Source organism: Diachasmimorpha longicaudata, chromosome 8, assembly GCF_034640455.1.
Source record: "Diachasmimorpha longicaudata isolate KC_UGA_2023 chromosome 8, iyDiaLong2, whole genome shotgun sequence".
Classification (NCBI taxonomy): domain Eukaryota; kingdom Metazoa; phylum Arthropoda; class Insecta; order Hymenoptera; family Braconidae; genus Diachasmimorpha; species Diachasmimorpha longicaudata.
The window spans coordinates 5,045,746-5,067,695 of record NC_087232.1 but is presented as its reverse complement, the minus strand read 5'-3'; the positions used below and the strand labels follow the sequence as shown (position 1 = coordinate 5,067,695).

General features: G+C 35.4%; 1 protein-coding gene and 1 long non-coding RNA gene across 6 annotated transcripts in view; one reads left to right on the top strand and one right to left on the bottom strand.

Annotated features, from left to right (window-relative positions):
- The window catches only part of LOC135165360 (probable serine/threonine-protein kinase dyrk2), a 113,514-nt gene that overhangs the window by 5,522 nt on the left and 86,042 nt on the right, over nucleotides 1-21,950 (bottom strand). For both annotated transcript variants that reach the window (XM_064126569.1, XM_064126571.1), the window contains 5 exons: nucleotides 16,197-16,349; nucleotides 2,074-2,209; nucleotides 1,040-1,253; nucleotides 701-958; nucleotides 407-545 (listed from right to left, as the gene is read on the bottom strand). In XM_064126569.1, the coding sequence (XP_063982639.1) occupies nucleotides 407-545; nucleotides 701-958; nucleotides 1,040-1,253; nucleotides 2,074-2,209; nucleotides 16,197-16,349 (900 nt within the window). The remainder of the gene's footprint in view (nucleotides 1-406; nucleotides 546-700; nucleotides 959-1,039; nucleotides 1,254-2,073; nucleotides 2,210-16,196; nucleotides 16,350-21,950) is intronic.
- On the top strand, nucleotides 344-8,867 carry LOC135165367 (uncharacterized). Of its 4 annotated transcripts, none has more exons than XR_010299504.1 (3): nucleotides 344-508; nucleotides 5,518-7,333; nucleotides 8,276-8,867. It is a non-coding gene; the product is annotated as an uncharacterized LOC135165367 (long non-coding RNA). The 4 variants fall into 4 exon arrangements; XR_010299502.1 differs by lacking the exon at nucleotides 8,276-8,867 and having other exon boundaries at nucleotides 5,518-6,494; nucleotides 7,141-8,004; XR_010299503.1 differs by lacking the exon at nucleotides 8,276-8,867 and having other exon boundaries at nucleotides 5,518-6,494; nucleotides 6,992-8,004.

The following is a 21,950-nucleotide window of genomic DNA, read 5'->3' as shown; positions in this document are numbered from 1 at the left end:
AAAAGAAAATATTAGGAAAAAAATAATGATTCAATAAATTTATAAAATGAAAAATACGAATGAATCCGTGGAATTTCTGGCACTGTTAATGCGTCGTTTTAAGAGAATGTTCTCCAGCATAAGATTAATATACTCTTTTAATTCCTGGGGAATTATGCAGGTATAGGACACGCGTTCAGGTGCATTGCTGCACGCAGATGATGGCCTTTGGTCTCGGCTATTGGACACGCGCATAAATAATATCAAGGAAAAGAGGGGGCAAAATAATGTGCGTGCAGAGACTGGAAATACACGGGTTACTACGTTTTCTTTTATTCTTCTGTCAGTTTCAATGGGGTTGGAAATTGTTGTGGGTCTATTTCTGGAGTGACGAGAGAGTTCATGTGTGCATTTCAATGTGACTTACCGGCTTCAAGTCACAGTGGATTATTTTCTCACGGTGCAACAGTCGGAGACAATTTATCAGGGAATTCGCCAATCGACGGATCAGACTCAGACTGAAGCCCTGGTAGTTGTTCTTTTTTATCAGTTCGTAGAGATTGAAACTAGGGGTAAAAATAATTAATTATTCTTTCGTGGGAAATAAGCAGTCGTGGATAATATAAATCGACAAAGATCGAACATGTTCAGTCACATGATAATATTGTTCTTTACTAATTAAAAATACACAACACATATTTATTAGGTGAAGATAACGTACCTCATAAGTTCAAAACTAATACACAAGTGATTTCTGAAGTAGAAGTACTCGAGCATGTGTATAACATTGTGTTGTGAATCAACTTCCAAATCCTTCTTCCTCAAATGATCCAGAATCCTGACTTCGATGAGCGCTTGATGATGGAATCTCTTCTTGTTCCTGATAATCTTGATGGCAATGTGCTGTCCAGTCTTGTGGTCCAGTGCCCTAATTACTTGACCAAAGCTGCCCTTGCCAATTACCTCAAGTATCTCGTATCTATTCCGATGAATATCGAGTAATTAGTTAATCGTCATTGGGACTTCTGATGGATCATGGGTAAAGGGAAAATTAAATTACCTGTACGAAATGTGATCGTGAGGAATTTTGTGGTAGCTACCAGTGTCATCGTCGTAACCACTGTTCTCAGATCCTTCTTCACCGTGTATTTTACACGCCGACAGTCCCAAGTACCAGATCTCCGAGTATTTTTCAATCTCCGTACGCTCGTACTCGGTTAACCGTGATCCATAGTACTTGGTGGCTTCTTGCGGTGTCATGGGCAATCTACGGCCTGCATCATCAGTGGTTAAACAAACACTTGAGTTTAAATGTACTAAATGTTGGGAGGAATTAAGGACAATTCATGGGTTGTTAAGTGAAGCAGTAAACCGAGATGAATGACAATTAATTGAATTAAATGCTCGATATTTCCCCAATAAATTAAAAGATTTGGAAAAAATATCTCTCAGCTTAAATTTTATAAAAAGGAACCGAAAAAAAATTCCCGAAAAATTAATTAAAAGAAGTCACAAACGCTACAAATTGTGTCTAGAACGCGTTCATCGGGTTGTTCGATAATTAGTGGTTATTTACCATCAACTTTTCATACGATAATCCATCATATACCAGTGCAGACAGTCAGTGATGCTATTACGTATTTATTTATATCTTCAGAACTTCCAGTAATATGATAACATGTGTGAAACCCATGCAGATTCGGAATAAATTTTTCATCTCATCCAAATTCCCAGAATCTCCAAAAACTTGAATTTACAGTTGACATATCCTATCATTTTACCTTTCCCTGCTGTACATCGAATTGAGACTAAAAATAGTGTTATTGAAATTCCATGAAAAATTTCCGGTTGAAATCATCATTTGACAATCGTTGCGCTCCAATAGTTTTCGAAAGATTACCAAAAAAAAACTTTCCTCGATGAAAAAAAAAACCTTCACTTTTGAATATTTCAGGATTTACCAGAGCAAAGCGCTCTGTCCTACATATCACACAATCGAAATCTCCATCTCCGCTTTGGTCTTCCCATGAATAATCGAATAAGTGAAATTTCCTTCCTACCCCTGACTACGATATTATTATTCTGAAAATTTACCGTAAGCATCCGTATGAACACTTGTGTTGAGTGGATCGTGCAGGGGCACATTGTGAATATTATTCGACGTTGAATTATTAGCATTGTTGTCTGTCGTATCTCGCGACGGTTTATTGCTGCCTAATGACGGTAGCTTCTGCAACAGAAATAAGAAAAAAATATTATGAGATATGGAATGCAATTAGTTAATGAAAAAATTGTGTTCAAAATGGAAATTATTTGCCGGGGTGACATGAAAATAACTCGAGACGACTGGGGCATTTATCTTTAGACCGATGGATTGATAATCGGTGGCTTTTTATAACCACCTACTGCCGAGGGCGACTTTATGATGGGTCTGGTATTGCTGAGGGCTTCTGATGTGAATTTAAATCTTTTGATATTCTGGCCTTTGAGATGTTCAGGGGATTTAAGACAGCAAGTGGTGTCATTAAAGAGTTTAAAAGATTATTAGATCTTGATAATTTATGCTCTTGAAATGATATAATTTTAAGAATTCTTATCGCAGTAATTTAACCGAAGGATCAAAAAAGTTTTGCACGAAAAATCGAAATTTCATGGACAAATTTTATTTAGTCCGACTAAAAGTTCTCTCCACCGACAACCTAATTTCAGGCAACAGGTTTTAACAGTTGTCATTGTTGAAAAATTACTTTCTCTGGAAAAAGACCTGAAATACAATTTTTCAAAGAGAAAATCAACGTCAACCTGGCTATAAAACCTTTTTGATAGATATCTTCGTTCTACAAACAAGATCTTCAGAACTCAACTTCATTATCGCCCTTCAATTTCGAGACATGCTCCGGAAATTAAATAAAAAGTTGAGTCGACTTGACTTGGTCGAGCACTTCGCTACAGAATCCCCTCTGTCGTGATACAAGTTGAGGTGAATGGGCTTTTTACTTCTTATTGTTCAATAACTCCCTGTTCATTAGGGGTATAGCTTTTCTTATTAACTCAAACAACAACGCCAATCGTGTTTTGATTTTGATTACTTCTCCAGAGTGTCAAAATTATATAAATATTCATTCGCGTCGTGGTTGAGATTAAAAATTAAATTCACCAGATTGTTGGATTCCATAAATCCAAATAAAACAGAATGTGAGGTTCGCTAGCTGTCTGAGGTAATAGCGAAAAATGTCAGGGGCATAAATGGCCAAAGATGTCTGAATTGGAAAACTTTGCCATTTGAGTTGGGTTATCCTCGAGGGAAACTTAGGATCCAGGCAAACAATGTGGAACAAATAGCCTCAAGCTGGCAGAGAGTGTGACTTTTTGGCGAAACTAATAAAAGTTTAAGGCCGAAAGGTCGTGACCATCAAAGTTTCAGACTCGGGATAGTTTAGAGGGGTCAATCAACATACAATATTCATCAAGTTAACTCTCCACAATTACGTCAGCATAGCGTTTCGACTTTTTAGCAATTTTCGATTCCAAATGGTCAGCAAAAAATGTTCTGCAGAAAAAACTATAAAATTTTATTTACGAATTTATATGAAGAAAACCGAAAGTGGAAAAGTCCGTAAAGCTTTCATTTTCTTTCAGCTTGAAGAATATTTTCTAATGATTTGAATCAGCAATATTTGAATAATAAAATAGAGATGAAAAGCTTGAGGGAACGTTGTGTGGTTTTACTAAAAAAATTAGAACAAATTTCACTGGAAAAAAAACAAATAGCCGAAGTAGTTGAATATCCTCAATCAATCAGGAATGGTGAGATAGTACAAGCAATTGAATACATGAAGGGTGTATCCACTGGACAGAGTAATGAACTCAACTAAATAAAATTATTATAAATTTTCCATTGACTTAACCGAACAAGTGGGCTGTTTCATACCGATTATTCCCACCGGCAATGCGGTTTACCTTGTGTCCTGGCGCATCTCTCATGTCCAGAGCCTTTCTAATACCTATAATAGTAGGTGCAGCTGCTATACAAGAGACGGTACATGTGAATACACATCCACATGTTCATGTGAAAATCCACCTACGGGCCGTGGCTCTGTGTAATGAACTGACACGTGGGTGTTGTCGACGCCGACGTGTATGTGTCGATGTTAGGTAAGAACAGGAGCTCGTTAAGAAGAGATAGGGGATTGTTACAAAACATGGATGGCTCATCTTAAGAATTTAAATACCCATTCAACCATTTGAAAACATTTTTCAACGGTTTTTGACGTAATGAGGGGAGATGGACCTCCCCTAACCATCAATATTTCTTGATTCAATGATGGGATTTGAACGAGACAGGACTCATTTTGAAGGTGGAGAATATATCTTGAAGATGAGAAAAAAAATTTGGAATTTCACTCAGTCGTTCTCTAGTTATCGCCGATTAAAACGGTACATTATATTGTACTCAGGGAATTAAGATGAGAAAAATGTCTTGAAGGGAAATAAAAATTATCTGAAATATTTTAATTATTTCAAGTATATTTTTTAAAAAATTTAACTGTCTTCTGTCATTAATATCTATTCCCCCAACAACCAGATTTTAATGAGTTAAACTTAATTTTAAAGTCCGTAAAAAATACCCTTGAACTGTAAAAGAGGAAATTCCCCCCAGTCAATTGATAGCTATTGATGATTGAATCGGCATTGTCATTCACACTCAATCATAAATTAAGCGATCAAATAATCATCAAAATTCATTAAAACGACGAATATAAGTCCTCAACCCTCAACTGAACTCAATGACTCTCTTCAAGTGTCACGTGACACAACATATTCCCATCAATCATTATCAATTTGAAGAAGCATTCCGAGACAGATGCAGAGACATCAGTAAATTCACTCAATGCAAATTGCTCACTCGATAAATACTTCAATACCTCATCTTACTGGCGTTATATCATCAATTGAATCCGCGTGAAATTCAAGTCCCTGTCCCTCGATACCTCGTCTACACTTCCGGAATAGAAATTGCCTCGAGGTTCACTGACTGTGCGAGAGCTCGAGTTTCCACGCGCTGGATAAAACCGGTGATTTATTTCCGTATCGAATTTACTGCGTATCGATATCACTGGTATTCTCATTTCTTTTTTCACGCGTTTTTGTGATTTTAAATGGAGAAATTTATCTGTTTTATAGTAACGGTTTTGGTGAAATGTTGTAATATGTTGTAATACCGATGCATTACACCAATGAATGAATTTTTTATTGCAATTTGTTGAGGATATTCTGCAATTTTGGTGGTCTTTCCGCCAAAATTCAGGTTTTTTAAATTTTTCTGGCTAATTTACAATGGGATTTACGTACAAAAAAATAAAGTTTTTACGGTTTGTCCTTTTGCGATAATTCATTATTTGGAGAAATGGGAGATCCAAAATTCCGTTTTTTGGGAAAATTAATGAAAGATCCTTTTAGGAAATCATTTGGAATTACTGGCATCAACCTCGTAATGATAATTGACTGATGATAGAGTCTCAATGGATCTGTTCACAGGTCATCGATCCATCGCCAATGTGATATCCTCTGATCCGATATTTTCCATCAAGTTGTATCCAACCGATTGCAACCGGATTTTAGGGGATTGCAGAAGCAGTGCCTATTTGTGGGCACGTGCTAGTCACATCGCGAGATCAGACCAGACCCACAGAGTCTGAACCCAAAGCGATTTGTCGTGGCAATGCTGGACGAACGAGTACACTATCGCTGACCCAGTTGTTGTCTGCCTTCAGGTGCAACGATGTGAACCACTGATGCGGATCTGAGGCCTTTATTTGGACTTTTGGGGATTGGAAAATAGTGAGGATCAATGAGAACAATTTTGGATGATGAAAGTCGTCCAATTGTTTTTATTCAGACTCTACAAGTGATAAAAAAATCTGGAAAGTTTGGAGAACTGATTTTCAGATTGACATTTCGAGTCTGACATTTTGGGAGAGTTTGAATGCGTAGAAATATATATTTGACATTCAAGTCATTTCTTCTTCAGAAGAATGAACTTTCTCATCTCATCAGTGACAAATTCCTCGGTTGGCTGAGAATTTCGTTTTTACTGGACGAATTTTAGGCAAAAAAAACAAAGTGAATTGTATAGTACTGATAAGATGAAAATAAATGGGGTTAACTCAGGTGGATAGAAAGAAATTCTGTCCCTTGGCCGACATGTCAACCATTTATAGAGAAGCCGTGTGGCACGCAGCCTGAGGGGATAAACCCACTGTATACCTAAACTCGTTGTCGAGACGTTCCATGTAATGGAATATAAAAAAGAGAAATGGAACGACTGGGTCCAGTTTTCCCCTCATCCTACGTTACCGGATGTACTGGTTTGACATAAAAGTCGACTGAAATTCATCCGTACATTGATTGATTCGATCTTGAAACAAATTAACGTTAAAAGTAAAATGCAAATTAATTCACTCAACTAGTGCGGTACAATGGATCCTCTTCAGTCATCAGTAACTCATAATTGGGTGAGTGAATGTGATAAACTTTTTTCATATGTTCAAGGTTCTTGAAATACCTTCAAAAACCCGCAGTGGCTTGTTCAAAGACTAGAGTAGGAACAATTTGTGTTAATCAATTAACTCTGTTAATAATATCAAATGGAGAATTTTTTTTTTAATTTTCAGTTAAATTGAATTAATAATTTATGCGAATTTTTCTAGGTCATTTATTCCAACTTTGGAATACAATATTGAATCTACTCTAGAAAATACGTAAATGATTTTTTTTTAATCAGAGAACGATTTTGATGATGAAAGTAAACAAATTTATTTATTTCTAATAGTCACTTTCTTGAAATAAAAAAAAATCGAGTACAAATGTTAATTTTCCGCATGTTCTATTCGTTCTTCAATTATTATAGATGACGAATATTTCGGTCACCATCTGTTTATTTTTAATGAAGAAAAAACAAATTAACTTCCAAGGCTAGTTACGACCTATAATTTGGCTTCAATTACCACAGCAACCATTCACCGACTAACGATAATCCCTCACCTACCACAAATACCAATAAATATTCCATAAAATAAAGAAGAAGAAAGCGTCAATGGTTTGGGAAATCCTCAGAAAGGGAAACTCAGATGAATCGCGACAAATCAATCGTGTCATTAGGTTCATCCGTTCGAGCGTAAATTGTTGTCAACGATGAGCCTCTGGTACTATTGAAACCGGGATGCTATCGACAAAAGGCCTCCAATCATCTTCACCTCGACTGCACTCGGCGTATATGCGGTAACGGTATTGGATTTCAATACGCAGAAGCATACGACAAGACAATTCTAGCGGTTTTATCATCTGGACCGTGGTAAGAACAGCATTGTTCCACCCACTGATTGATATTCCACTTCAAGGTTACGCAATATCAGTATTTACTTCGATTGAAAATTACGTTTCCAAAATACACAAAGAGAAAAGTTCAATAAAAATTACCTAAAAATTATTGTAATTCTGGACCATTTGCTCCAGAATTGCAAAAACAAATTCAGAGAAAAATTACTAAACATTAGAAAAAAGTTACTGAATATTTACTGAATCTTTTCTCTTCCTGTAATAAAAATCTCTAGTTATTAGTCAATTTTAATAATATGGTAGTTTTAATTTAATTATATGAACCCATTAGAACGATTTACTTTTAATGTTCAGCTTCCTTATGGATCGGTGGATCTGTCATTGATACGAACGATTGATAAAATGATGAAGATTGATGTATTAATACTTGATGATAGGGTGATGATTTAAAAAAATTGAATTAACGATCAACAGAGGATTAAAAATTAATTTTGTACTCGTTTGTTTATCCTTGATGGGGTAATGGAAATATTATTACTAAAATATAATTTTTACGGCGATATCTAAAACGTGATCTAAAATCGAAATTAAAAAAACATCAATCGGAAACTAAATTTTTCGTTTGAATGAGTGAATGAGTTAATGTTGGATTAATTTAATTAAATTCAAATCGATTCATCAGCTAAATTGTTTGCGTTGATTCCCATGTTTATGAGCTGTCAATCGATGTATAATTATTTTTCTTGATATATACATGAAAAATGAAAAAAAATCTAAATTTCAAACAGACAATAATTAATTAATATATTCAATGCTGAGTTCGTACGTCAATAAATTTATTCTCTATTTATTCATTTAAATATTGTCCTCTACAGAAAACGGTTAGAGAATAAACTTTCACAATTTCACAGAAAAATATAATTTCGCAATTGAAATTGTTTTCACGCCTTAATTTCAGTCGAATATTGAAATCATTCAAAACCGGATACGTTTAGATACGCGTGCGAGAGGAAACACGTGTCCGTGACTGGATTTGGTATCAGTTAATTCCAATGTCACAATATAAGAAAATTGACAATTGGATGTGAACACAGACAAAGGATCGATTGATGCATGATGTGCCCCTACTCTCAACGGCTTCCGACACGACTACGGTTTTTCCATCGGGTTTTCTTTGTCTCTGGATGTTGGATCGAATCCAGGGAATGCAACGAGAATGCGAGAAAAGGAATGGAAACGAAGAACTTGACTGCGATAACGAGGTTCACGAGATGTCTTGGGTACCAAAAAGTCAAGACTAACTTTGTGAGAAAATTTATGATTTTTCCTTCGCGAAGGAACAACTGTAATCCCCGAATTTTCACATCTATAAATAATACATAATAATTAATTATCCATGTCTATCTCCTGCCCTAGAAAAACAAATCACCTGTACAAAATTTTTCTGTCTCAAAATTGTTATTTCCCTCGAAAAAATATGCAGCAGCGAAAGAAAAATAAATTTTCTTTTTTCTTCGTCTAGAAAATGAGCCACACGTCATGGTGAAGCCCATTACTGCAGTCAATATAATGACAGTGTCATTTAAAATCATTATCTGTATACTTTTATTTACTGCTGAATATTCTCAAGATACCATTCATTATCTTACTATGAATATTGAACCTCAGCGTGTTTGATATTCCCATACTATTTATAAGTCTTGTAATCAGCATCAGCTGTCCTGACTTGAATAAACTAGATAAAAAAATCCATAAATACCCACTGTCAATAACTGTCAATAGAATATTCCCTCAAACAAGATAAACTAATTACCCCCTAGTTCCCTGCGAGTCTCATTATCGAATATAAAATTAACACCGCAATTATCCTGTTATTTTCTGACGAAATATTCAGTAAAAGTTTAAACAATCGATCCATCCGAGGGTTTCCATCTACTGGCCCATTCCAGCACACGAAATTTTCAAAGTATTGGAATTTTTATAGTACTCGTGAAGGTGGTAGTGGCCATCTGAAATTTTTCCTCCGAGTTATTGCTGTAAAGCTATAAACTTTTGTCACATTTCCAGCCATCCGGAAGCAGGTCATCAATGTATTAATGGCAGAAAAAAAAAATGAGACATCACCCAGAGGCACCATAAAATGGCCCACTGTCAAATGATCGCTGTCCCCTGCGTGTTCTCATCGTATTTATAATCCATTTAGCATATGTCAATATTACTCGTGATCTGTGGATATTAGGTACCATGAATTTTAATGGACAGAAGTGGTGGAATGGTAAGACACTTGTATAAACAAGTTAAATACCAAGACGAATAAAAAAAACAATGTGATCTGCCATTCTTAACATTCATGCCTCACGTTTCCATCCGTTTGTTTCGTAGTTATACCTAAGTCGAGTCGTTCGTATGCAGGCGTCATGGTTGAATATATGGAGATATATGTCGGGACAAGCGGAAGTCACGTGGAAGATAGTGACGGAAGCCGAGTGCTTTCCAATACAGGGAAAAAAAATTAATGAAACTAATAACGGAGCGTGACAATAGCAAACAAAGAAAGTTCGTTTTTTTTTTTTTCATTTCAGTTATAACGAGCAGTCTTTCATCGGCGATGTTCTCCTGAAGGGCTGCCTGAAAATCATGTTTTTTTTTTCATCTTTCGGGCTTTTTCCGTATCTTCAAAATGAGATGTGACTCAACCAAATTGTGGAATAGGAAACACACGTGTGGAGCTCAGCTTTCAAATAATTTTGAAATAACTGAAGAAAGTTTCGATAATTTATCAATTGTTCCACACATCAAAAACGTACATTGATAGAAATATAATTTTGTCAATTAAATATTCTTCTGAACTCAAAGAACTCAAAGTCGATTTTCCAGTGAAAATTTAGGGATTTATTTATCCAAAACAAATATGATTGGAAAAATTATTTTTTTCATTTTTAAAAACAGAAAAAAACTGAAACGATTTTTGAGTAGTTGTAGGGGTCCTAATTTTTCAAGATTTATAGTTGAATGAAGATCGTAAATTTCTCCTTCATTTTCAAGTTTTTAAACAATATCTTTAGAATGAAATATCACTCCTTTCAATCACGTAATTCTTTCCAAAGAAATTAGTAATTCAAAATATTCAACACGAAAAACATGAAAATGGTCTCGTTAATCAGCCGTTAAATTAAACGATTCAAAAATACAGAACTCATTTCCGGTGTATGCGTTTCGGGTCATCGAATGAGATCCAAAAAAAACCTCACATCTACGGCTAGAATAAAATGGAATCACATTGGAATTTGAATTTAGGGCACAAGGCATCGGGATACGAAAGCGTACACTCGGAAGTTTGTAATTATCGTACGCCTAACAGTGCACGCCCTAGTCATTGGGGGCCAGAAATTTAATATTTCCGTCGGGAGGGTTGAAATTCCCACGTACTTTATTCTCATATTATTATTACTATTTTTTATATCGAAATGAAGGTAACCAGGTGACGATACGAATATAAATAGAAATTGGTTTTTTTGTGTGGGGTAATAACCTCACACGCTACGCAAGAACCGGTTTAAATCGCAAGAAGTCAATTTTTTTCGAAATTAGCATTTAAAGTGTAGGGAAAATTATTTTAATTATATCCCAGTTTTGTTTAGTTTGCTGGGACGGTTTTATGAGTTGGTTAGGCGATAAAAATAGTCGACTCGGTCAATGTTGCCGTTCGATGTGGTTAGATATGACCGAGGGAGATAATAATTTGTCATTTTTTTCTTCAAATGAATAAATTCGCGAGACAATGATCTTCGAAAATTCCCAATAACTCACAATCAGACAGTCCGATTTGAACAAGATATCTCACTTTAAAATCACAAAAACTATCTTGAAAATTCAGAGAAATAAATAAAACAATTCATTATGCGGATGTCGAGATATCTAATGCTGAATGTGTCCTATTTTTTTCTGCGGATCGATTTTCGCGTCTGTGCAGTCCATGATTACCTACACTTCTGTTGAAATTGTGATCGCATTCTAGATTACCCCGAAAAGTCAATACAGTCGTATGATTTCCATAGGAAATGGCAGAAACAGTGACCACACGAGTTAAAAATTTCGAAAGTGAAAGAGTTTCGCTCGAAAGTGATACCATGTTTTGTTGAATTCCTCCTCATTTTTAATAATTAAACTAATCATTCTGATTTAATCTTTGTATTCAATGCATATCCATCTCTGTGGAAACTAAAGGAAAGTGACGATGCAAATGCGATTTAAACTTTCTCCAAATTCATCCAGAATTATGAGCAATGTAAAAAAATAAAACTGTATTACAAATTTCTCCATTAATTTCACCCAAAACCTTCTAATTACAAGAAATAAATGAATCATTACTTGCAAATGAATGATTCTTTAAAATAAAATGGACTATTGATTTGAATCAAATAAATTTAACGTAATTAAGTTCGCAATGTATTTTTAATCGTAAAAATTTGGTTTCACCTGATTGATCAACGTGAATGAAATAATTCAAATGACAGAGAATAATTAATCAATTAATTCCCCATGAATTCTTCATTACAATAAATTTAACCGTTCGTATGACTCAAATGAAATTAATTTAATTAAAAAAACAATTCATCATCAATCATAAAATTTATTTTTCAACTTCTAATGAAAAAATAATAAATCCAGAACGAATGAACTCCTTGTTCGTTAAATTTATCGATTACCCTGTATTCAATTCACCCAGGCATTTGACGTATTATCGAAACGTACCTCTCTCACTATCCATTAGATCCAGGAATGTATGCAATAGGCACTTGGGCGGGATAGTACGTGTTGTATATACGATATGTGTGCAATATATGCCATCGTACCCTATTATACCTCTAACGGTACCTCCAAAGTGCTGGGAAACACATATGCCAGCATCAAGGCTGTACATCAATGTGTCATGATGACCCCCCGACTGTCCGTGAGGCCCTTTCGTGATAACCCCTAATTGATTAGTTTAATATTTTTTCTATTAATAATTTATCATGTTGAGTAAGTGTAACGGATGTTCGACGGTCAAATTACCATAAATTTGTGGTTAAATTATCAATAGATTTCGTCATTTGTTTGGAGATGTCTCGACTGATTCATTGCTCTAGGTGAATAAACCCGTGAATTTTCGCCGGTCGATGACATACAACTTATGGCCTTGCGCCGCTCTCCAGCCGTTCGACGTTGTATAATTAAACGGAGCAATGACCACAATGTTTGAACGTTGAGTATTGGATACATTGGGTCATTTCATTTCTCTTTGCTCAGTAAATTGTCATGTTTGAAATTACCGGAAGATTCGATATACTGATAGAAAAAAATTATAATTATTTATGTCTTTCTTTCTGTCTAGACAATTTTTTTTTACTTAGTGTGAGCTCAGAAGTAATAATTAGGATTTTCTATAAGAATTTTTTTATCCTGAACATGTAGTTTCATCAAAAAATATTAAGTACATTTTTTTTTTATTAAAATATAATTATAACTGAACGAATTAGACACAATTAACAACGTCGAAATGAAAGAAAGAATATCGAATTTTTCGATAAAATTATGGAATTAAATCAGTTAAAAAATTCAACTCGAAATAAAATCAGTGGATTGACGTGATTTATCGTCACCTCTGTCATATATGTGTCATTCGAGTGGATCATAAGAAAATATTAACCTGAATTTATTCGGTACCATTAACCGAATATTTTCATCAGTGCAATGTCTGAAGTAAAGAGAAATGAACGAATAAAAAATTCGGACAAATTTCTCGACAGTAATTTTCATCGATAATTTCCATGCACAAGTATCGAAACTTGTTGGGAAATTTTTTACCGTTTGTAATGAGGAAAATTATGAGTTAGAAAGTTGAGAATAACGAGACATGATTGATGTGAAGACGACACGGATGCGAGAGACAATGCGGTGCTCTCGAGTTACCCATCGAATCGCAATTATCGGTATTCGATTGTCAATGACGTTTATGTAGTGAAACAATTGATTTGTAAAAGGAGACTATTCGAGATAATTATGTGACTGCGTCACAACTGCGATTTTTTTTCTGTACTTCATTGAATGTATAATTATGGGGCAAAAGAGACCGTCTTATTTTGGCTCTTTTTATCATTTTTAAAATTATCTAAGGTAATTGCCTTCGATGATGAATATCTCGAGATTGACAGAGTGAAAATCATCACCGTTTGTCATTTCTAGTTGCCGAAAGAAGGATTGTTATCATTCACATTCAAGTTCCAAATTTATCATGTTATATTGACTCATTATGACCTCGAAACCCGAAAATGCAATTTTATCTGCGTGTAAACAAATTGCCTTTAACGATAACTAAATGAAATATTTTTACTTCATTGAATGTGTTGTTCTAATGCCATAAAGTGTAAGCTTCAAGATTACTCGAGACCTCAGTTAGTTAATTTGATTTTTACGATGATTGTTAAAAATTTCTAATTTGTCATGAATTTCCCTGGAAGTGAGTTTGCTGATGGTACCATCAAATGTCATTCTCAAATCCATTGGATCCCTCCAATTATGCATAAAGACAGTCGTTCACGTAGACAAAAGTGATAATGAAACTAATGACGAATGATAACATTCAACTAGGTTAACAAAACCAGAAAAAATTGTAGAAAAGAAATGTTATTCACTTCAATCTACTAAATAAAATAATTAACAATACATTTGTCCACAATTTTTAAAAACTTTGTCCATAAACATTGACTATTCCACATGACATTAGCCATCCAAAAGACTTGAAATTTCAAATTTTCATGAAAAAACTAGTTTTGCAACTCTGAATATTTTTTTTTCTTGTTAATAAGCATTCATTCCTAAAAAATAATTATAGAGACGTCTAGGATTATGACGTAGAATGCTCAACGATCCGTTAACACACTATGACTCGCTCTTTATTTCTCCATCTTCCAACTAACGCTGACTAATTCATACGTGAATTTAGAAAGTGCCAGGAGTCGAATTGAAAACAGAGAGACTTCAGTACTTTGGTAATGGTGTATGGGTGGTACACTGCTCCCTAATTGTGCGTCTTGTGTAACAAATACCTATGCAGCTGCGTGAGATATTCTCTCGTGTTTCATTACAATTTTCATTCAATCCCCCCCCTCCTCCCACCACGTCCTCCTGAATTATTAATACTTCTTCCGTTGGCTGAGGTAATTTTCCGGGACTTGGAATTTTTGTCGGCCTCAGGTTGTCGGCCAGTGGCCCTTGTCAGTAGTATCTCGATCGTATTGAGATAATTCTGACGATAAATACTGTCATAATTCTTTTATTCAATTTTATACCAGTGATTTGGTTTATCAAAACAGAAATCTTAAACAGATTTATCAACCCACCTTTCTGTGTTTCATAATCAATTAGAATATAAATCTCTCGGTTTATGTCAAATTAAGTGAAAAATTATGATTTCAGGAGCGACGAATGATATTATTTAAATTTTAAATTTTCCTAATTCTTGAAAAATGAAACTTCATTCAAATTTCTAACAAAACGTGAAATTGAGCAATTCTCTTCAACAATGCGATGTCTGGAGAATTTTTTTTTGCGGATAGGGACATGGCCTTCAATTCTGAAAATTTCATGTTTGACAGAGTGAAGAATAAATTAAGTTCGTGTCCATCAGTATTTCTCAATTTTTGAAAAATAATCATTTCTGGAGAATGTTTTTTTTTTCATTTCAAAGATGAAGAAAATTATTTCCGCAATGAAACAATTTTTCCGGATGTCAATGGATGAAAAAGGACAGACGAGGCTGTGTGAACGTAAAAGTCATCTCCTTGAAAAATCTCATGATCGATCTGACATACATTTTCCCCCCATGAGTATCTTCGTGATAGCTGGAGGTACGAATCGAAATGGGTGATAGTTACGTAAAATGCACGTTGTACATGAACAAGTAGTGAATTAAGATACTGAGGTGTGGTTAGACAGCCGATTATTCTATGAATATTCGATGGAACAATGATCAATCCAATTGTAATGTTAACCATAGATGTTTAGGGAAGTCTTTGGGGAATGAAAATTAAGGGATTGGGAATTACCTAGTTGTCTCAAGGCAAATGCGCAACTAGTAATCAGAGTTAATTGAGGGAGTAACAACCTCAAGGACCTCTGAGTTGTTTGTTTGCGATGGGGTCCATAAGAACATTGTTTTACGTTTGAGAAATACACTGATAAAAAAACAATGTTATTGTTGAGATGGTTTTCTCATGAACAAATAAGCACTGTATACTTGAACCAATTTCCAAAGATGCAAGTCAATTTGACTACTGATTATCACTAATGATGATCTCGGAATCCAAGACAAACAGCAACGACTGTGTAATGATCTCTTTCGTCGAGTAAATCAAGAGATATACAAAGGTGATTACGCAAATTTTGGTCAACTCCCTTAGATTCGCAGATATTTAAAAAACCTGAGACCTACGTCAACTCAAAGGGAAAATAAATTCCTTTGTCTTCAACTTTTAAAATTATATTCTCTTCTATAATTACAGATTGTTATTTATAAACTATCTGTAAACTACTTTATCAGCTCGATAATTATATTATCGTGACGATAATTCCTGGGGATGTTTATAAATAAAAAAGTAAAAGAAAATAGAAATCTAAGAGTTTCAACAAATATAAAAGTTCCATTTCTCTGCTACTGATTTGCGATAGGAATTTATTTGTCTTCCTATTATGGTAAATTAATATGAATTAATTTTGCATAAATTTCCCCGAGACCTCAGATTATTCAATTATAATGTTTATTTGAATTTTTTCGACTGGATCCTTTGCGATTCCCAGATTAATCGATTTTATAATGGAAAAATGTATCCACTGACCTCGTGCGATGCAGGATTTTTACTCCTATTCCCATTAGTCGTATTGTTAATGGATGAGAGAGCAGTCAGGGTAGCAGATCCCACCCCTCCAACCGGCTTTCCACTGACCTTCGTCCCACCGCCATTGACATCCTTGTGTAGCGTTCCAGGACTCTGCAATTAAATAACCAAAAAATGATTAAACATTAATTACCAAAGTTTTCAACTATTGACGAGTATTTGCACGATCAAATGCTAAAGTCATGCTGGATTGACCGCTATTGTCTTCAGTTTGTAGACTAAACATCGAGCCTCTGATCCAAGACAATAAGACACCATGACAAGAATTGTTTTGAAACTTGAGACACTTGTGCTGTTCACATTAATTCAACTTCGGTGCACTCTCATGTTATTATTGAAAATGATTTACGCGGGATAAAATTGTTGGGAGACGAGGGAGGACCTGTTAGTCAAGGTCCCATTTCAGAGTGATTACGAGGTAATTATCAACGGCATTTGAATGTCAAGTCGTTAACAAAACTAATTGACTGAATGGAAATTTTTTTAGGGAGAAAATTGTTTTATTTGATTGAATGCTTTGGACCTTTCTCTTATTCAATCCCAAACATTCACCGATTATTTCACGAACAGTTGGGTACGTTCTCATCTTATTGATGACACGAGGCAACTGACAGACGATCAATACACTTTTCCGTTATCACTTCAACGCAATTTTTCATTGGTAATTTTATCATCCGATAACTGGAACAACTGATAAATCATGAAAACAGTGTAAGGGGGAAGTTGAATGATTATTTTTCCGTCATCGATGATCTTGAGACTAGCGAAGAGTGAAACTTCATTTCAATTCCCTTTAGATGATGTTATTTTTTTTTTCAAGTTTAAATTTAATTTGGTTCTTTTTTTATCAGGTAGTTTGATTGGAAGATATTGATGATTTAAGATAGCCGTTTTCCTTATATTCTATATTTTATCTATTCGGGAATTGATATTTTAACAGAATGCGTCATTTTCATGGTAGTAAACGGATCTAGAGATTGGGGTCAAGTATACCACGTGGGAATCATTAGAATTGTGTGGACCTTTCAGAGTTTCGACTGTCAAGGGGGAGGGGAGGAGGGGCTTGATCAATGCATGGTATTTTTAGGCCCATTCATTCGAATTGAAGTCATTTCTCATTCCTGGGAATAATGTTGAGGATCAATATTCCAGCGAGATGATGCTTCATTGATCAATTCAAGGCTCACGTTTGTTTTCCGTGAACAATGAGAGAATAGATGACAGAGAACTTTCTTAGAAATCTACATCCTCTCCCAGATCCTCTCCAAGATGATTAAATAACAGGAATTAGTCATCGAAAATCAATTGATTATTATCAATAACCAATACCGAAGTCAAAGTAATAGCAATAAGTTACGAGAAAAATTTGGAAATAGTTGGTAACTCCCAAAACAGTTGTGCACTCAGAGAATTTTTGTTAAATGATCCAAAAAAATCATTTGATTTTTTTTACTGATTTTCGATGATATTTTTCATTTAACAAAAGACTAGAATTAGTTGATGGAAATAAATCAGTTTCCTCTGTGTGAGATTTGAGCATTTAACTCCAACGAATTTCACGATTCTCAACGCACCTGGCAACTGCAGGTGTTTGTATTCGTAAAATTTTTATTTCTGTTGAGATTTTCTCTTTTTTTTTCATTCGCATCAACAGGTCGGCAGGTGCTCACTCTCAGCATCTGCCAGATTATCCTAGAGCAGATGCATTAAATCTTGAAATATTTTTTGGCAAACTCTTACTTTCGCATTCTCAGGTCATCGATAGTCACCAGCTGTTGGTTTAATGGTTCTGGATATAATAAACACCTGCTTTTGATTGGGTTAGACCCATTGTTGAATTCAGTGAAGAGTTTCCAAAGTCATTTTGAGACCGAAGAATTGGAAATAAAAAATAATTGAGTAGAAATTTGCCATATTTGCCAGGATTGAGGTTAATTTTCTATTGAATTTGTCGGGGTCATGCAAACATCGACCACCAGTTTATGAGTACCGGTCCATTATCACTGATAACTACTTTCCCAGATAATGGAGGTTATCGAATTAGAATCAATTAATGCAATGGGATATGATGCCAATAGAAATGTGAATTGATGTGACGTGATCGTTGTTTACACACGAGAAATTAAAGACTTGGGGGTACTATGTAGGCCACGACACGATTATCTCACGCATCGTGACATTAAAGACGTCTTTAGGGCAATGTTCGTTCGCTTAATTATGAATTCGTTGGACAAGATAAATTTATTTAACATTAAAATGATTTTTTCATGTAATTAGACAGCCTGCAGAATTTTGATCTTTCGATCTTGATGATGATGCTGATGAATATCTTCAGTTCTAATGAAGACAGAAGAAAGTGGTTGAGACCTTTTTTGTTGCTTTTCAAATTCCCCACAAAAAAGATCTCATCAAAAATTTTGCTATCTCTGCTAGATTTTGAGATAATTAGCCAAAACCAAAATTCAATTTTGTTATTTGCTCTCCATTTTTCATTAATCGCAATGTTCTCCTTTCCCAGGTTTGAGGTTATCTTTGTTGGCGAATAAAGCCGGAATGATTATAGAAAATAAACCCAGAAGTGTTTCAATGTCTTATCAAACAACACTCGAACAACTTCCAAGTAATCCAAGTAGATACAGCCGTCTGATGAGAGTTTCCCGTTTGATTTCGCATGTCATTAAATTCCGGCAAGACAGGACTTAGATACGAACCTCGATGTTATTATTTCATGTCCAAGTACGGGGTTAATTGCCTTTTCTACTCAACAACTACCGTTCCACGAGATTCAATTGTCTTCGTGCTTAAAAAAATGTTTTTTACTTTTTATTTCCCTTTTTTATCCTTCCACTTGAAGGAAGGGGGATCACGATGATGGAATTATTATCCCAGTGAAATTGACTTGCGGTTGATTCACCGGAAATTCCAACCTCAGCCTTGTGAATGTGACGTCATCAATTATGCATTTCTCTACTTTGTTTGCTATTAATTTTTTAGTGGAAAAAAAGGAAAGGGCAGAGAATGAGAAGATGAGACTGGAGTATCTCGCGAAGAACTGAGTGAAATTGGAAAAATTAGCGCTCATTCTCAAGTATTTTCTGTCTCCAAAAGTTATTAAAATTATCGAAATCGTAATTTTTTTATTGTCAAACATCCAAAGCTCGAATAAATCATGTTTTTCCGAAAAAAGTTGATGAAAATTTTCACCTCAATTCGCCTGTAAATCAACGTTTTTCCTCTATCATGGAGAATGCCGAGGTAAAATGATTACAAATGTACCCCCGAAATGACCAATTTCCCCGGTTTCCAACAAATAGATCCTATCGACCTGCAACCTGTTGTTTGTCAGATATTAAAATTTCTAAAAAGTTTGAAATTCAATTCTCCCTCATGAATAACAGTTCCAGGAGGTCCTCTAGTCGTTGAAAATTTATGCGAAAATTTTATCGATTGATCAACGCTACGGCAATGTGAATGCATGTACGGTTGAACATACGGGGCGTTTCACAATTCGCAAATGGCTCGGAAGTTTAACCGTCCGTCGCTAATGCGTTCAACGGTTTTCTCCAATCGACGCAGCACTGCTCTAATTGGCGCACTCGTGAAAACGAGACCCGCAAGTGTTGGCTCATGTCTCACGCGGTCACAATAAAAGCTTCGTGAATTTTATTTTCACTTCATCGAGTTGTTATTGTCTCATGAAAAACCCCGAAATTCCCCTATTCGATTGAACCTATCGATCGTCTCCCAGTCGAGTTCATCAGGTCGACGGCGACTGAATGAAAACAAATGTTGTTATAAGGGCTCATTTTTTCAATTGGAAATTTTCTTGAGCATTCAAAGCGAACAGTTTTTTTTTTTTTAAAGCTGTACTGGAATTTATGGAATATTGGGGTTTGTGCGAATGAGAGGGCCTTCGAGCGTAATAGACAAGGATTTTTCTAAAATGCGTGTGCAATGCAGACATTGTTTGCAGCATTGGGTATCTTCACGGTTGACTCGTCAACAGGGTCGACAGCGGGGCCACTCTTGTCTTAGTGGAGTCCCCTTGAAAGGTCTCCGGCTGAAGGAAGTGCTTCCACGAGTGCGCGTTAGGGCACGACGATGGGCTCGTCAGGGACCAGTCGATTGTACCCAGACGTCAAGACGTCAACTGAATACGATCATTACGAAATATAAATTTAAACAAATTCCGCATTGATTACCACGAGTGAGTTGCAATTTCTGGTTTAACAAGGAGACTGCGTGGCACTGTAATATTTCATGTATTGGAAATTCTAGACAACTGGGTAACGCATATTTTGTTCGATTCAACTATTTAAATTATTTTCATTCGTCGATGTGTTAAAATTTAACAACCGCACTTACACAGTAATCAAGTCTCGTATTGCTACGATTCAGACCATTCCACACCACTTCCAAGGAAAATTAGCGAATATTAAAGTGGAGCAAGTTCATAGTGAAGTGGTACAACGAGTCAAGTTAACTTATCGCCAGCAGTTTTTGATAAACATCTCAAAATCGAGAAGCAATGAAACAATTTTCATAAAGACTTTTCTGCAGATTTTTTGTCTACGAAAAAGGGGTTATTGCGAAAAATGGAACACATTCAGTATTTTCCAGATAAAACAAGAATTTAAACTTTAACTATTTCAAGATTTTCCATTGGGAAAGAAAAAGAATTAAAGTTCAACAAAGACAGGAGTCTCTCAATTCACTTGACTTTCTCATTACTTAAAAAAAAAGAAGAAAAATGTAGTCTTGAATTCCAATTCCAATTAGTTCTCGTAAAAAATACCAATTGCAATAAACCCGTTCCATCAATTATTGTTCTAAAAATTAGGCCGGACTAAAACTAAACTAAATCTAAATTGGGCGGAAAATGGTGGAAAAAATTATCACAATATTTTATACTCCACATAAAGTCTTAATCTTTGTACAAACAAGCATGTTTGAGTCCCAATAACAAGTGTGGGGTTGTAAATGATTTCTTTATACTCTTCAACAATCGTAAACTTCTCAGCTAGTTCAGTAAAACCCGCACACTAAAGAATGATCTTTCAAGAGAGCACTCGTTTCACTTCTTTTTAAATTAACGTCCAGAGGCCAAATTGCCCCTCGGAGTAACTCGACATTGTTGCTAAAAGTACTTCGTGAGGTACCCTCTGCACGCGTTTGCCTATGTTTGACGGTAAAGGCCCCCTTGGCCGAGCCGGAACTTTCACGGCCACGGGGGCCCATCCGACGACCTGGTCACTAACGTTTTCAGGTATAAAGAAGAGGTCGAGACGGCTGAATGAGAAGAGAAAAAAAGGTGAAAAAAATATTACATGGGAGAAAACGAGCGAGACGCACATCTGCGGACCAAATGGGGCTTCTGAGTCTCACGAGATACTTTGGAGGGAGAAAAAAATAAAGGGGTTACCGAATTCAAGGTGCGCCCGTTTGATTATTTCACCGTAGCATCACTGTTTTCGTATAACTCATGATAAAATTTAGCTCTGGAAAATAACTGGAAAAGGGAAACACACGAAGCCGGATTATTTTCATTTGAACTATGAAAAAATGCTTTGAGACAAAATTTTTTGAACGGAAGTGGCGATAACTTGTTGAATTTAATGAGTCTACAGTGAACAAATATGAAAGCCAATAGAAAATCCACTGAATTCTGTAAAACGCTGGATGAAAATCAATCTA